This window comes from Oreochromis niloticus, linkage group LG12, assembly GCF_001858045.2.
Source record: "Oreochromis niloticus isolate F11D_XX linkage group LG12, O_niloticus_UMD_NMBU, whole genome shotgun sequence".
Taxonomy (NCBI): domain Eukaryota; kingdom Metazoa; phylum Chordata; class Actinopteri; order Cichliformes; family Cichlidae; genus Oreochromis; species Oreochromis niloticus.
This window is the reverse complement of record NC_031977.2, coordinates 12,449,710-12,462,252: the sequence shown is the minus strand read 5'-3', so window position 1 is coordinate 12,462,252 and position 12,543 is coordinate 12,449,710. Positions and strand designations below refer to the sequence as shown.

Here is a 12,543-nt window from a genome sequence, read left to right as displayed (position 1 = left end):
GTAATTACATTCACTCAATATGTAACTATTAATACATACTCTATGCCAACAGATTAAAAAAAAACTCTAGATTGTTCTGTTTCATTGCTGTCATCAGTAACCTTGATTATGAACACATCTTTTTTCAACAAATAATAAATGACATCACAAAAAACTGCACTGGACACAAACTCTTCAGCATTACCCTTAAAGAACTTCAAAAGCCATTGCTTCATTTGGTGTGTTGGTCTCTCATTGACAGACACACTGACTCCACGTTCACAAAGGTAGGGGTATTTAAAGGGGATGTTTACCTGTACCTTCATTGTTTCCCCTTGTAGGGAATTGTCACTGTCATCACTATCATCCGGACGGATAAGAATGGTATTACTGAGGAGGTGGTTCTGAACAGCCATGAGGTAGCGCAGACTAGGTGAGACCACCTAGAGAGAAGGGAAACCATCTTAAATTGTATGAATGCAATCTTCCAAGCCATGGTGATCTTAGTCTGCATTGATGGCATTTAAGTGCTGCTAAATTGATATTCATACTGGCACAGTGGAGAGCAGCTTCTGGAAGTCATCTCGGGAGACAGTCTGACATTTGGTGATGAGGAGGCAGGATTCTCGGACTACAGTCTTGAGGATACAATGTAGCAGCTCATCATTCAATCTGTAAAAGAAGACAGATTTCCACAATTTTAAACAAATACAGATCTAAAGAGAAAATATAGTATTATTGACACAAGGCTGCCACTTGCCTGTAGTGGTCATCTTCTTCACTTCCAAATCTATTCTTCTGCAACTGTTCTGCCAAATTTGTAAGGATGACATCCCGAAGTTGAGACAATCCACTGTTTCTTTCACCTGAGTATTACAGGTAAAAAACATACACCACATGAGAAATAACGAGAATAAAATACAGGAGGTGTCACTTAAATTAAAGCCTGAGCTGCCAATCACCTTCGGTTAGAACCAGTTTCAGTAGTTTGTTGAGTTCAGCCTCCCCCTGATACAAAATATTGAGGCCTGAGCTACAGAGGAGAGGTAAAAAAAGAAGAAGAAAAGGTTCATTAAAATGAAATCATGATCACAAATCCAACCATTACTTCTGTCTTTGATAGTAATTGTAACTTACCTAATGGCCAAGCAGACTTCTCTCTGAATTTCTGCTCCTATCTGGTCCACTGGAGCCATGAGCAGCTGCCACAGGAGGAGTCCTGCACGGCGCACACTCTCCCTATTCTGCTCTGACTGAGGATTGAAAAACCTAAACACTACCTGTAAATGACAGAATAAATACACAAGAACGTTAGAATCACACAGAAAAAGCTAAAGGACTTTCGGCAAATATCAGCTGCACCCAAAAATCACCTGAAACACAACTAAGATACAGCGGATGATGCAGGTGTCACCATTGACCATGGCCTTTTCCATAATGTCACAGATGCTGCTGAAGTGACGGGCCTCAATGGGGTGTTGTTTTCCCAGTAAGGCCCCCAAGGGCAAACTGTTGCTGCTGGCTGCCAGCAGGTTGAGCTGGTGGATACACATAGCACCTACATGATGAAGCAGCTGGTTGATCACCTCGCCAGTGGCCACAGTCCCCTCTGTTAAAGGACAAATTATGCAGATCTGTCACTTTTATGATTTAATCTTATAAAACAAGCAACTTGTGGTTACAACACCTACCTTTGGGTTCTTTGATGACATGGCTGACACCGAGTCTATGGCACACATGATGAAAGGCTTGGTTCCCGGGGTTGCACCACTGATCTATGTAATCACTGGAGCAGGTCCAGATCAAGTTGTTCAGTGCATCATAACACGCTCCTTCAAAGAATGGAATAAATGTCAGTTATGTAGTGTGTGACTATTTGCCGCACATATGTACAAGTAAAATGTGACAAGTTTTCAGCTCACCTAGCCCTGCCACCTGGGCTCCCCTGCCTAAAGAACTGCCAGGAGCATCAATGAGGTCTGCGCGACTGCTGAACTGACCATCAGCCAGGTTAAAGACCAGACTGGAGGCCAAAACTGAACAAAAAATAACAGCAACAGTTAATAAACTCGTGACTCACATTATGATACAAAGCAGTGGGGGGTGGGGCATTCCCACAATTCTCATTAACTATTAAATAACCCATAAAGACTATTTTAAATGCTGTGTATTCACCAGTAATTAGCCACTGTCATGAAAGATGATTAATACTTATTTGAAACATCAGATTTAATCAGATTCATACAGAATATCTACAGGCAGCTAGTAAACATGAAAAAGAAAACACTTGGCTTAGTGTCTGACTTTCCAAAATTAAAAATAAAATAAATAAAAAGTAACAAAACACAAGAGACAGAAAACTCAACATAATCAGGATTTAGCAGTGAGCCTGTGCATGTGTTTGCGTACGCTTACTTTTAAGTGAGGAGAGGCTGCTGGTACCTCCAAATAAGGAGCGTGTGGCAGAGCTCCCAGATACACCAGGAGGTGAAACCAGCATTACTAGATAGGTGCCACAAACATACATCGGGGTCCTTCTCAGAGTCTTTAGAGGGAGTCCACAGCTAGTGTTGACCGCTACAAAAGGATTAAAAAAAATTATTTTAAAAACCACATCATCCAAATGAATCACATCACGTATGAATTTTGGATATTTATAGTTTCTCTACCATTACCAGACTGCTCCTCTTTGACAGTGTTGGTGATTGCAGAGCCTGTGAGAGCAGCCAATGTGGCAGAATGGGAGGCCCGGAAGCGTGACATTCGACTTAAAAGAAGTTCATTCAAGCACTTGGAGGACTCGCCTTCTTTGCGAGTAAGGATAACCCTCTCCTGCAAGATGTCTGCAACACACAACCCTGTCTGTGTCTGCACCATGTATAGGAGAGAGAAGACACCAAAGATTTAATGAAGACACAGACGAAAGAAATACTGCTGAGACTAAACTGCAGGGCACAAGATACTCACCGACAGGTGAAAGACATCCATGAAGACAGAGTGGCCTTTCTGTGTTTTCTCATTGAGGCTGGCTGGGGACCAGACCCAGTACAGATAGGTCCCGTCTGAGCAGAGGTGCAGTGTGGTCATGCTGCTGCCCACAGGGAAGTGATGAGCTGGCATGGGCACAATCTGGCACACCTGAAGATGAAAGAGTGAAAATTAGCCTTAGGTATTAGCTATACTTGAATTTTGAGATACCAAATTAAACAGTATCCCTCTGTGTCCTTTGTACCTGCGCTGAATAAAGAGTAACATTCTCCCACTAAGAACTTCATGATCTGTTGAGATTAAACATCCCACCTACAGAATTTACAGAATAAGTCCACATACATCTTAGAATAGAGTAATGAAAGTAGACAGTACCTGGAGGGTGAATGGGTCAATGACCTGGCACAGCTGATGTGGCTTGGCATCAAAGGATGAGGGACGGTGAAGGAGGCGGCCGCTGCTGAACACAACCCAGCCCGGCTCCAACTCTTCATTTCGACAATACACAAATCCCCTACACAAACACAGCATTGATTCCTTTGGTCTGCATTTGGAGTTTATTCCAAGTCATACTAAAGATGCTTAGGCAGCATGCCCTACCCAAGCAGCTCACTAAATCACTTTTTTGGTTTATTGTTTAATTTGTCACTCAACTGTGAGTTTTTGGTCAAATTCTATAGTTACCACAAATTAAATCAAACTTTACAATCAATCAGAATCCAGAAATGTATGTGTTCATCATATTAAAATGACAGTCTGCTTTCCTTCTTTTTACGCAGTTTCTTTGCCTTGTTGACCTTAATGAGAGTAGACTTTGACAAGTTATTGACAGCATATTGTCTAACTGTTGGGAAGCTACTTGTCATACTGAGTGTTGCTGTGAATAGCCACAGTAAGAAGAGAAAATGTGAGACGAGCAGCATGGGTTGATCAGCGTCAGTACCGATTCCCATCAGGACACAAGCAGCTTACTGCAACTGTCTCTTTTTGCAAGGCTGCACTCAAAGCATCTGTCTTTAACTCTGCTTTAAATCAAATTCTCAATCAGGAAAATTAGCTTTTAAAGGTCATTTTTCTGAGACTGATTAACCCCCCCCCACAAAAAAAAGAACCAAACAATAACAAAAAAACCCCAAAGATACTTAACACATGCAGTTAGCACCACCCTGGCCTGATGCGTGCTACTTCTTTCATACAAGCTGTTTTGCAAACAATAGCTAGAATTACGACCAGTTACGTTGCAATTGAAATCCAAATATCTGTTTTGTAAGGTCACAGTGTGCTTTGACCTTCAGAAGCTGGCTGACCAATAATGCACGTATACCCTCATAATGTCTCTGGACAAATTCTGGGCTCAATAAGCTCTAAAAAAACATCATTTGAGGATCTAGCTTTCTGCAAAGTATGCAATTTGCTACAATATCATTAAATTAAATAAACCAAATAAATGAATAACATGAGAGAATGTAACTATATACAATAGCAAATGTTTTTTAAATGTCTAGGAAATAATGCCTTTCAGTGCACAAGTATTTTTAGTGCTTTTTTTGCTTCATTCTTTCTTCCCTCTGTTCTCTGAATGCTGAAGAGAGAGGAACGGAGGCTAGAAGTAGTGTCACATTACCTCAATGTCCCATGTAAACCAGAGCCAAGCTTGCTGAGTCCTCTCCCAGAGGAGTTAGTGGTATATAGATATAGCCCATCTGTGGCTAGACAGCGTCCCAGGTCAGTGTCTGCAAAACAGGCACCAATGGAATTCAGTAGGAGGTAAATGACAGAAACATCAAAGACAGCTGAATAACCTGTAGGGGCAGGGATCAACAAAAGAGTGGACAAAACCAGGCAAGAGAATTAGGATGCAAAATAAAGTGGACCAAATCTTTGTTTTGCAGACTTTTGCAAATTTAGAAATTATGATGTCTTCAGAGATCTGATAAAAAAAGACTTAAAATGGACAGATCAATTTAGCTTGAAAAATAAATGCTCAGATTTGCTTTATGGCTCAATAAAAATAGATGTACAGTATGCCCTGTTCGGCTTCCATCACACGTCAGATTGTCATCTGTGAGACAGAGAGACATCACTCCACTTCCTCTCTTTTATCCACTTAAGATCTTTAGTTTCAACTCAAGACAAAATGTTTTCTCTGTATGTGACATCGAATGAAAGCCAAAAAGAAACAATGGTCTTTCCACCCTTGATAATTGCTTGGATTTAAGATGCATTTCAAACAAGTTCAGTGAATAAATAAAACAGGAAGGAAGTATTATGATGGCAAGTGAGACAAGGAGCATCTTTTCCACAACTTACATTCCAGAGAACTAAAAACTTTCAACCACGGCTGCATATTATTTATATCTTTTCATTTTGAGTATCACAAAAACTTTTTCTGAAATTGTTTTCTACCTTTACTCTCTGCTCCTCCAGCAGAATTATCTGGTGTGGGCAGCATGTCCTCAAAACCCCAGGACACACAGTGTTTTCCCCCCAAGAGGCAGGATGGAGACCCCGGGCCTCCTTCCAGGAGCAAAAGTCTTGAACAGGAGAAATATAATGTAGTTACATGTTGGGGAAGTTATTAGGCATTGTCTTTCAGTTAAATCAAAACAGTTTCCCTCACCTGTACAGTACATCTGACACAGGGAGGTGGCCCAGATCAGTTTGTTTCTGCAGCAGGTGAACTGTGTGGATGAAGGTCTTCAGGGATCCCCTAGAAATGAGTTTGGCAGATTATTCAAGAGAGCTCAACGTGAAACACAAGTGAAAGCTCATTGTTAATCATTTCTGGAGCTGCAAGAGGAATAATAACTTGGCATGGATTATGGGCAGGATCTGATGTAAATTTAAACAATTTAAAAGAGATTATGCCACACTGAGCAATCTTCTTAAGTTTTACAGATTTTACTCAGTCAAGAATGAATTAACTTATGGACCACATTCAGGTGTGTGTGTATTTTAATTTTAAAAACTCTGTGAAAGTCTGTTAAATCAACTAAACCCCAATGCTTGTACCAGAGAAAGGGTTAAGCTATGAAATTTTGACTCGTATGTTTATAATAACATTTAATAGTGCTACTGGGAGTATTAAAATCAACAACTAAAACAGAGAGACACCATCAATGCAAGCCTCATGAAAGTGGTAACCATTGTCCTTGATGTAAATATGTAAAAATTGTGTATGTTGCTGTTCTGTGTCTTGTGTACTGTTTGTTTGTATATGTGTCTTTCTTGCTGCTGTTACACCCAAATTTCCCCTTGTGGGACAATTAAAGGAATATTCTATTCTCTATTCTAATGCCATACTATGTAAACATCTAAACAGCTGATATCAAAGTCCTGTGCAGTCCATTTGCTTACATAGCCCTCCTACACAGAGAATTTACTAACCAACTCCAGATGAGGTGGAGGGGGGGAGAGGGTGGTTAAAGCTGATAGCCCTTTAATTAGCTTCCACTGCTGGGTGAAAAAGCATCAGGGCTAGATAGTTCCCCACAACAAAGAGCTCTCTGCCTCAACAGAGGCTGAACAAAGAGTGGAGAGTTCTGGTTTTGACAAGTCAAGATCAGCTGTCACCAACAGAAGCTTGAGTTCAGGCACAAATACAAAAACTAAACAAAAAAGGATATTCTGCTCATCTGTGCAGAAAAACTAAAAAACAAACAAACAAACCAGATACAAGATTAGCTTCTTCAGATATATTTTTGTGTGCTTGCTTCTGTTCTTTGCACGCAAGAACACATGAATATGTATGACAAGTTGAAAGGGTAAGGGCAACGGTGCAATGTACAAGCATTATTTGGGTCCACCTGTCCCCTCAAAGGAAAAGGTCACTTTAAATCATAATAAAGTTGCTCTGAGTTATCACATTTAGCCTATGATAGAATATTTCTGTGTTTATGTGTGTTGAGGTGAACAGTCTTTTCTAGGATAAGAATGCCTCCACATCAATAGGGCAAAAAGGAACACTGAATGAAAGTATGTAAATTTTATGAGTCAGAAGTTTCACCAGATCTCAATTCAAATGAACACCTGTGGGAGATTATGAAACAGAATGTCAGACAGAGCTCTCCACTATCCAATCAAAACACCAAACAAGGTAAAGTCTTGATATATTCTCGAAGAGTTCTAGAGAATTAACAAGGCACAATGAAGAACCAAACAGCTTCATTAAAGCTGTTTTCCTGAACGTTTCTAGACAATACCTGATGTGAGTACATGTAGAACTACCCATTTAAATGTCTTTTACATTTTATCTCCCTTGTACAAACTCTGCGCGAAGTTTACTGAAACTGATGTGGACATATGTGAGAAAAGTGCAGGTAAAAACCTGGTAAATTCAAAGCCAATCATCCTATGTCCTGCTTTCTGCATGCTCTTCTCAGGCAGAACCCTCACCTAAACCAAACATCAGTATTTAGAAAGCAGCTGCCACGAATTATCTCCTACACACAAGGGCCCCCTGTGCTGCCTAATGAAGTTAATAACAACAGTAAGAAGAAAAAGAAGCATTGTTTTCCAACAGCACTACTATCTTACATCAACAGTGTTGTTCTGACTACAAGTTCATGGAGCCAAAAACTCTGTTCATATCAATAAGCTTAAAATCATAACAAAATCTCAACTACTTCTTTATCTTACATTACAAATATCAAAGCAAGATTACCACAGTGCGTTGTGTGGTCCTTAAGAAAACAAAGTTAATAATTTAATGTTATTGCCTGATAACAAAAATTGCCACTTAAGATGAGTATTGTTTTTTCTAGATAGCTTATTTTCACAGGTTTCGCATTTCAATGAGATCTTGTATGTAATCATTCAGTGAATACCATTAGTACAGCACACTGTCTACAAGAACAAAACGAATGATCCTAAGAAGGATGCAGGTAGAACAGCAAGGAGGAGCGCATGGTCTCACCTGGCACAGGCAAGTGCCACAAGTGCAGCAGCAGCATTTTCCCTCTGTCTGTGCGTTTGTAGGATCTGCGGCTGAGTCTGTCCATGCACTGGGCCTGACTCCTGGGCACCATCTTCTAGCCAGGAGCATAGCAGTCCCTCCAGGCCATTGAGGCAGTCAGCGGGCTCTTTGCTAAGGCTCAGCGGCTGGCAGTCCCGGAGGCAAGCTAGCAGTACCTCTGCTGTGACGCCGCAGAGTGCTGGGTCACTGCGAGTTTGGGACTGTAAAAGGGGAAAGACCAGCAACAGGCCGACACGGGAAGTGAAGGGCGCCTGCTCGGGTTGCTGGAGCAGACCTTGTCTTTTGAGCAAGGCCAAGGTCTCCTCATCAGCCCCTCCAGTCCCTTCTCGCTCCTGCTGCTCCTCCAGGGCCAGCTGCCGCTGCGCCCCCCACAGGCCACGCAGGGCATTGAGACGGTACTCCAGCAGACGGGCATATGCATTGCTCTGATTCCCACAGACAGCACGCAGACGCTCAGCAAGCTCTACCGGATTCTTGGTCTCAAATGTTAGAATCTATAGGACAGGGGTAGTGGGAGAGAGGAAAAAAAAAAAATCAGGTATTAAACTGTTCACTTTTTTCTTGACCATTTTAGAAAACAATAAACAATGTATTATTTAGAGATGGGAGACAGTCTTTTGTTTCCTGGCAATGCTGGCTACAAACAAATGAAATCTTCCTTATCAGCAGAAATATTTAATCAGAATATAGAAAGGACACTATGGAAGAAGAGAGGAAAGCAGTGAGGGATTTTATTCTTACTGATGTAAATTTAAATAACACAGCTGTGTTACACACTAGCCCATCCAAATTTTACTGGCGAAAAACTAAGAATTATTTGCAAAAACAGCAAGATGTTAAAATCTTTTTCAATTTGGCATCTTTATAAAAAAACAATAAGAAAAATCATCAACACCGCCATTCAAAAGTGGGGTATATACATGACTTATAAAATGCATTTGGTTTATGAAGATCTGGTCATAAAGCATTTCCATAGTTAGCTATGAATCATTTCCACAGAAGGAGCTCTTGTCTTTCCAGTTCTTTGGACTACGCAGTAATGGTCAGAGATAGCAAAGCACGTATCCTATCACAAGTGAAACAATGTGCCTCATGTGCACTTAGGCAGCATTTCAGATATTGATTACACAGGAATCATGGACTAGAAAAAAATCCATTATAGCATTTAGCAGGCACAATTTGTATTGATTCAATTTCAGAAACGCTGCTTATGTTACAGTAACACCCCATAGCTGGATGCTGGGCCTTCTCCACCTTGCTCTGCAAAAACTGCTGCAAGCGGATAAAAATAGTCAGCATCACAACACCTACGATAACAGCACTGAATGACCGAGCCAGTCTTAAAACTGGACACAGGCCTTAAATGTGGAGGATCTAAATGTTACCAAGAATACAATAAAACAAACAAACTGAGAGCCTAACAATGACGCAAGAATGTCTTCTTATTTTATGTTTTAGTACCATTTAGTGGGACTACCCACTATAAATACCAAGTTCGCATAACTACACATAGCTCATCTGTTTTGGCTCTGCTTGATAAAACACACGTTTTAGCATTTTATGTTAAGGATGAAACACGCTATACATTATGTAACCATACTCTTTATCCAATATCAGTGCTCCTAATTCATAATTAATATGAAAGTTGAAGAATTTATTACCATAAAATGTCCAACATCATAAGAAACCCTGCTGTAGGTCATTATGATTGGTTCTTTTACAGTAAAGTTTTGCTTTGAAGCTTTACTGAGTCCTCAGTTTAAGCATTCTACTCTTACAAACATTTTCCAAACTGGAATCCTGAGAACTCAGTAGCAAAGAAAGGCCCTGGAGCTGTTGTGTTTCTAACACAGGCACCTCTAGTGTTAAGAACATGATGTGTGGAATTGCGCTAATAAACTACTTCTTCCACTATACAGGGACTATTCTGTATTTGAAAAGTTTTGGTGCCTACCCAAAAACCAGGTGATCAAGGATAAACTGGTAATGCAGCTATTTGGGACATAGTTTGAACTAACAGAAAACATAAAAACTGCATGTACAAATTAATGAGTTTGATTTGGTGGCCTTAACTCAAAAGAAACATTTAATTAAGCTATTTTTGGTGTTATAGAAGCATGCTTCTCTCGTATAAGCTAAGCCCATTGTGACTGTAATTAAACATGCACAAAAACAAACCTGTTTTGTGGCTATTAGCACACAAATAAGGATTATAACATCATATAAACAAATCTTCAGTTTATAGTTTTTTATATGATCATCGTTTTTCAGATCCAAAAGATCTAAGCAAGGAATTTGGAAGACAGACAGACAGACAGACAGACAGATAGACAGATAGATGTAACACTGATATTGTGTAAGAATAGTGCATATTGCAATAATAAATATGTACACTATAAAGCTAAGAAAAACAGCTGCATTAAGGTGTAACACAGAAATATGCTTTAAAGCATCTATAAGTGAAAGTCTTGAAATGCAGCTGACTGATTGCAAGTATGAACTCTTGTAAAGGTTAAGTTCAGCACACAATTCATAACTTAACTATTCCCACTTTATCATGAAGTTTGCTTGTTTAAAGCGAGTAACCATCACTGTCTTGTTAGTCTACTACTCATCAACAGGCAACTCCGAGCACAAATTAGACCCCAGCTCATGAACATGTGACATGAAGACTGCGGCAAATATTCTCCACGGTCTGGTGGATCCTGCTAGATTCAAAACAAGGCACAGTATGGAAATATCGAGTATGTAAATATGCGGTGTTAGCTCGTTGTTTCCATCAGCATCACTGTAAAGCTTCTGGTCATCTAACAACATGGATTCTTCCGGTTATGGGATGGGACTTTCAAAATAAAAGTCTTTTTTTAAAAAAGCTTAAACATTTGGTAAACAATAGATTCTACAAAACATAGCTTGTTTTGTGCTTGGAGAACAAGATTCAGAGCAGGAGAGATGAGAACTGTTTTTTCCCCTGCGTTTGACAATGATCATACAAAAACACTTCTCAATGAAAGAGTAGCTATGTCACTTTTACGTAGACTAAATCTGTTTACTATGCACTAAATAAGCCAAGATCTAGTCAGGAAAAATAAAGGCATACAGGCATGTGTTTAAGTGAAAAAAGTACGAGCTGTGTAGCTTGATACCTTTAGTACACCTCTAATTGACATATTAGCTCAACACTGAGTACAATATTAAGTACCAAATCAATATTACTTCCACGTTAATATACTAGAAGAAAGATACTATGTAATATTAGAGATTTTAAAAATGAAATTTGCCATGTTTGTAATAGTACTAAGTTATATTTTGAAGGAAGGGGCAGGAAATGAGTTGACCAGGCTCTCGGTTACCTTGATGGTAAATTTAGCAGGACAGGAAACTTGCAAACGTCTGCGCTACCGTTATTACGGAGGGTGTGTTGCAGGTGACAGTCAAAACTAATTCTTACATTAAATAAACAAAAAGATACACTGATCTCAACGATATATACAAATGTTCCTGTATACAGCTCTTTATGTTTGTTTGTGTGTGTGTGTGTCTATGTGTGTGAGAGAAACTGAGCAGGAAAAAAGAGCGATGGCTTTTACCCACCTCTTGCTCGGTGTCCCCCTGCTCCGATACTCCAATTTCACTGGGCAGCTCGGCCAGATCTGTGACCCGAATGAGACCGTCGTGGAGAAAAATGGTCTCCTCCTTCACCGAAAGCCACTGGGACGAATCCACAGCCCCGGAGCCCATCGCTCTCTCCTCCGACAGCGTAGCCAAAGGGGTCGAACATTAAAAATTCAGTGACAGAATGACAGAAACGCCCTAGCTAGCCTGATAGCGACTCACAATAACATAACGGCCGTCAGCGCCGCGGTCTTATCTGATGGTAGTGTTTGACAAGGGAGACAAGCTAACTTGACGAGTGCCAGTCAGCGGGCGAGCTGTAGTGGCAGGTGCTCTTTACATTACATGGGTGCTCTGGTCATGCTAACAGCGGCTGCTAGCTGTCTGGCTCAGTTAGCTGAAGCGGAGCTAACTTACCGTACGGTATCGTTATAGCGTTACCGAGCAGAGTGGGCGTGACAGCCGTGCTAAATCCGTTATTGCGTCGCACCGTCTAAACGACAGTATTTTCAAGACGCAAAGTGAACCTGTAGTACTCTCATTTCACGGCTAAAACCCGACTGCAAGCAGCTCTGCTAATGGCCCGGTGTCTGTCAGTGCCTGGAGAAGATAATGAGAGTCACCAAGCTGTCAGTGCGACGCCATGTTTCCAAGGCCAACTAACCGCTCCCAGAATGCACCGCGTGCTAGAATAAAAGCTGTCAAAAGTCTTTCTTTCTTTCTTTTGGTATCTAAAACCACATCTTATCACAGCTGTGAAATGACAAAGGCACATTTATTATATAATTTAAAGAGCTTTTAAAAAATCAATGTATTATTATTATTATTGTTATTATTAATATTATTATTAGTGCCATCTGCCTCAATCACACCCTAACCCTAACATCCTCCTCTGTCACACCAACCTTTGAATGTGCTCTTTCACTAGATCCATGAACTTCCTCTGTGGTCTTCCTGTTTTCCTCCTGCCTGGCTGGAGACAACAA

The 12,543-nt window shown here is 40.4% G+C and overlaps 1 protein-coding gene across 4 annotated transcripts in view; it reads right to left on the bottom strand.

Annotated features, from left to right (window-relative positions):
* The window catches only part of hectd4 (HECT domain E3 ubiquitin protein ligase 4), a 41,189-nt gene extending 28,965 nt beyond the window's left edge, over nt 1–12,224 (bottom strand). Inside the window, exons 1-17 of one of the 4 annotated variants that reach the window (XM_005473171.4) lie at nt 11,537–12,224; nt 7,883–8,436; nt 5,588–5,677; nt 5,374–5,501; nt 4,592–4,700; nt 3,343–3,481; nt 2,947–3,117; nt 2,649–2,847; nt 2,395–2,556; nt 1,902–2,015; nt 1,671–1,811; nt 1,353–1,588; nt 1,117–1,259; nt 942–1,012; nt 740–845; nt 531–651; nt 294–422 (exon numbers count right to left, since the gene is read on the bottom strand). In XM_005473171.4, coding sequence (XP_005473228.1) covers nt 294–422; nt 531–651; nt 740–845; nt 942–1,012; nt 1,117–1,259; nt 1,353–1,588; nt 1,671–1,811; nt 1,902–2,015; nt 2,395–2,556; nt 2,649–2,847; nt 2,947–3,117; nt 3,343–3,481; nt 4,592–4,700; nt 5,374–5,501; nt 5,588–5,677; nt 7,883–8,436; nt 11,537–11,683 — 2,760 coding nt within the window. In that variant the 5' untranslated portion in view covers nt 11,684–12,224. The remainder of the gene's footprint in view (nt 1–293; nt 423–530; nt 652–739; nt 846–941; nt 1,013–1,116; nt 1,260–1,352; nt 1,589–1,670; nt 1,812–1,901; nt 2,016–2,394; nt 2,557–2,648; nt 2,848–2,946; nt 3,118–3,342; nt 3,482–4,591; nt 4,701–5,373; nt 5,502–5,587; nt 5,678–7,882; nt 8,437–11,536) is intronic. The other 3 variants (XM_005473173.4, XM_005473172.4, XM_005473174.4) reach the window with 3 other exon arrangements.
* Between the last annotated feature and the right edge of the window lie 319 nt (nt 12,225–12,543).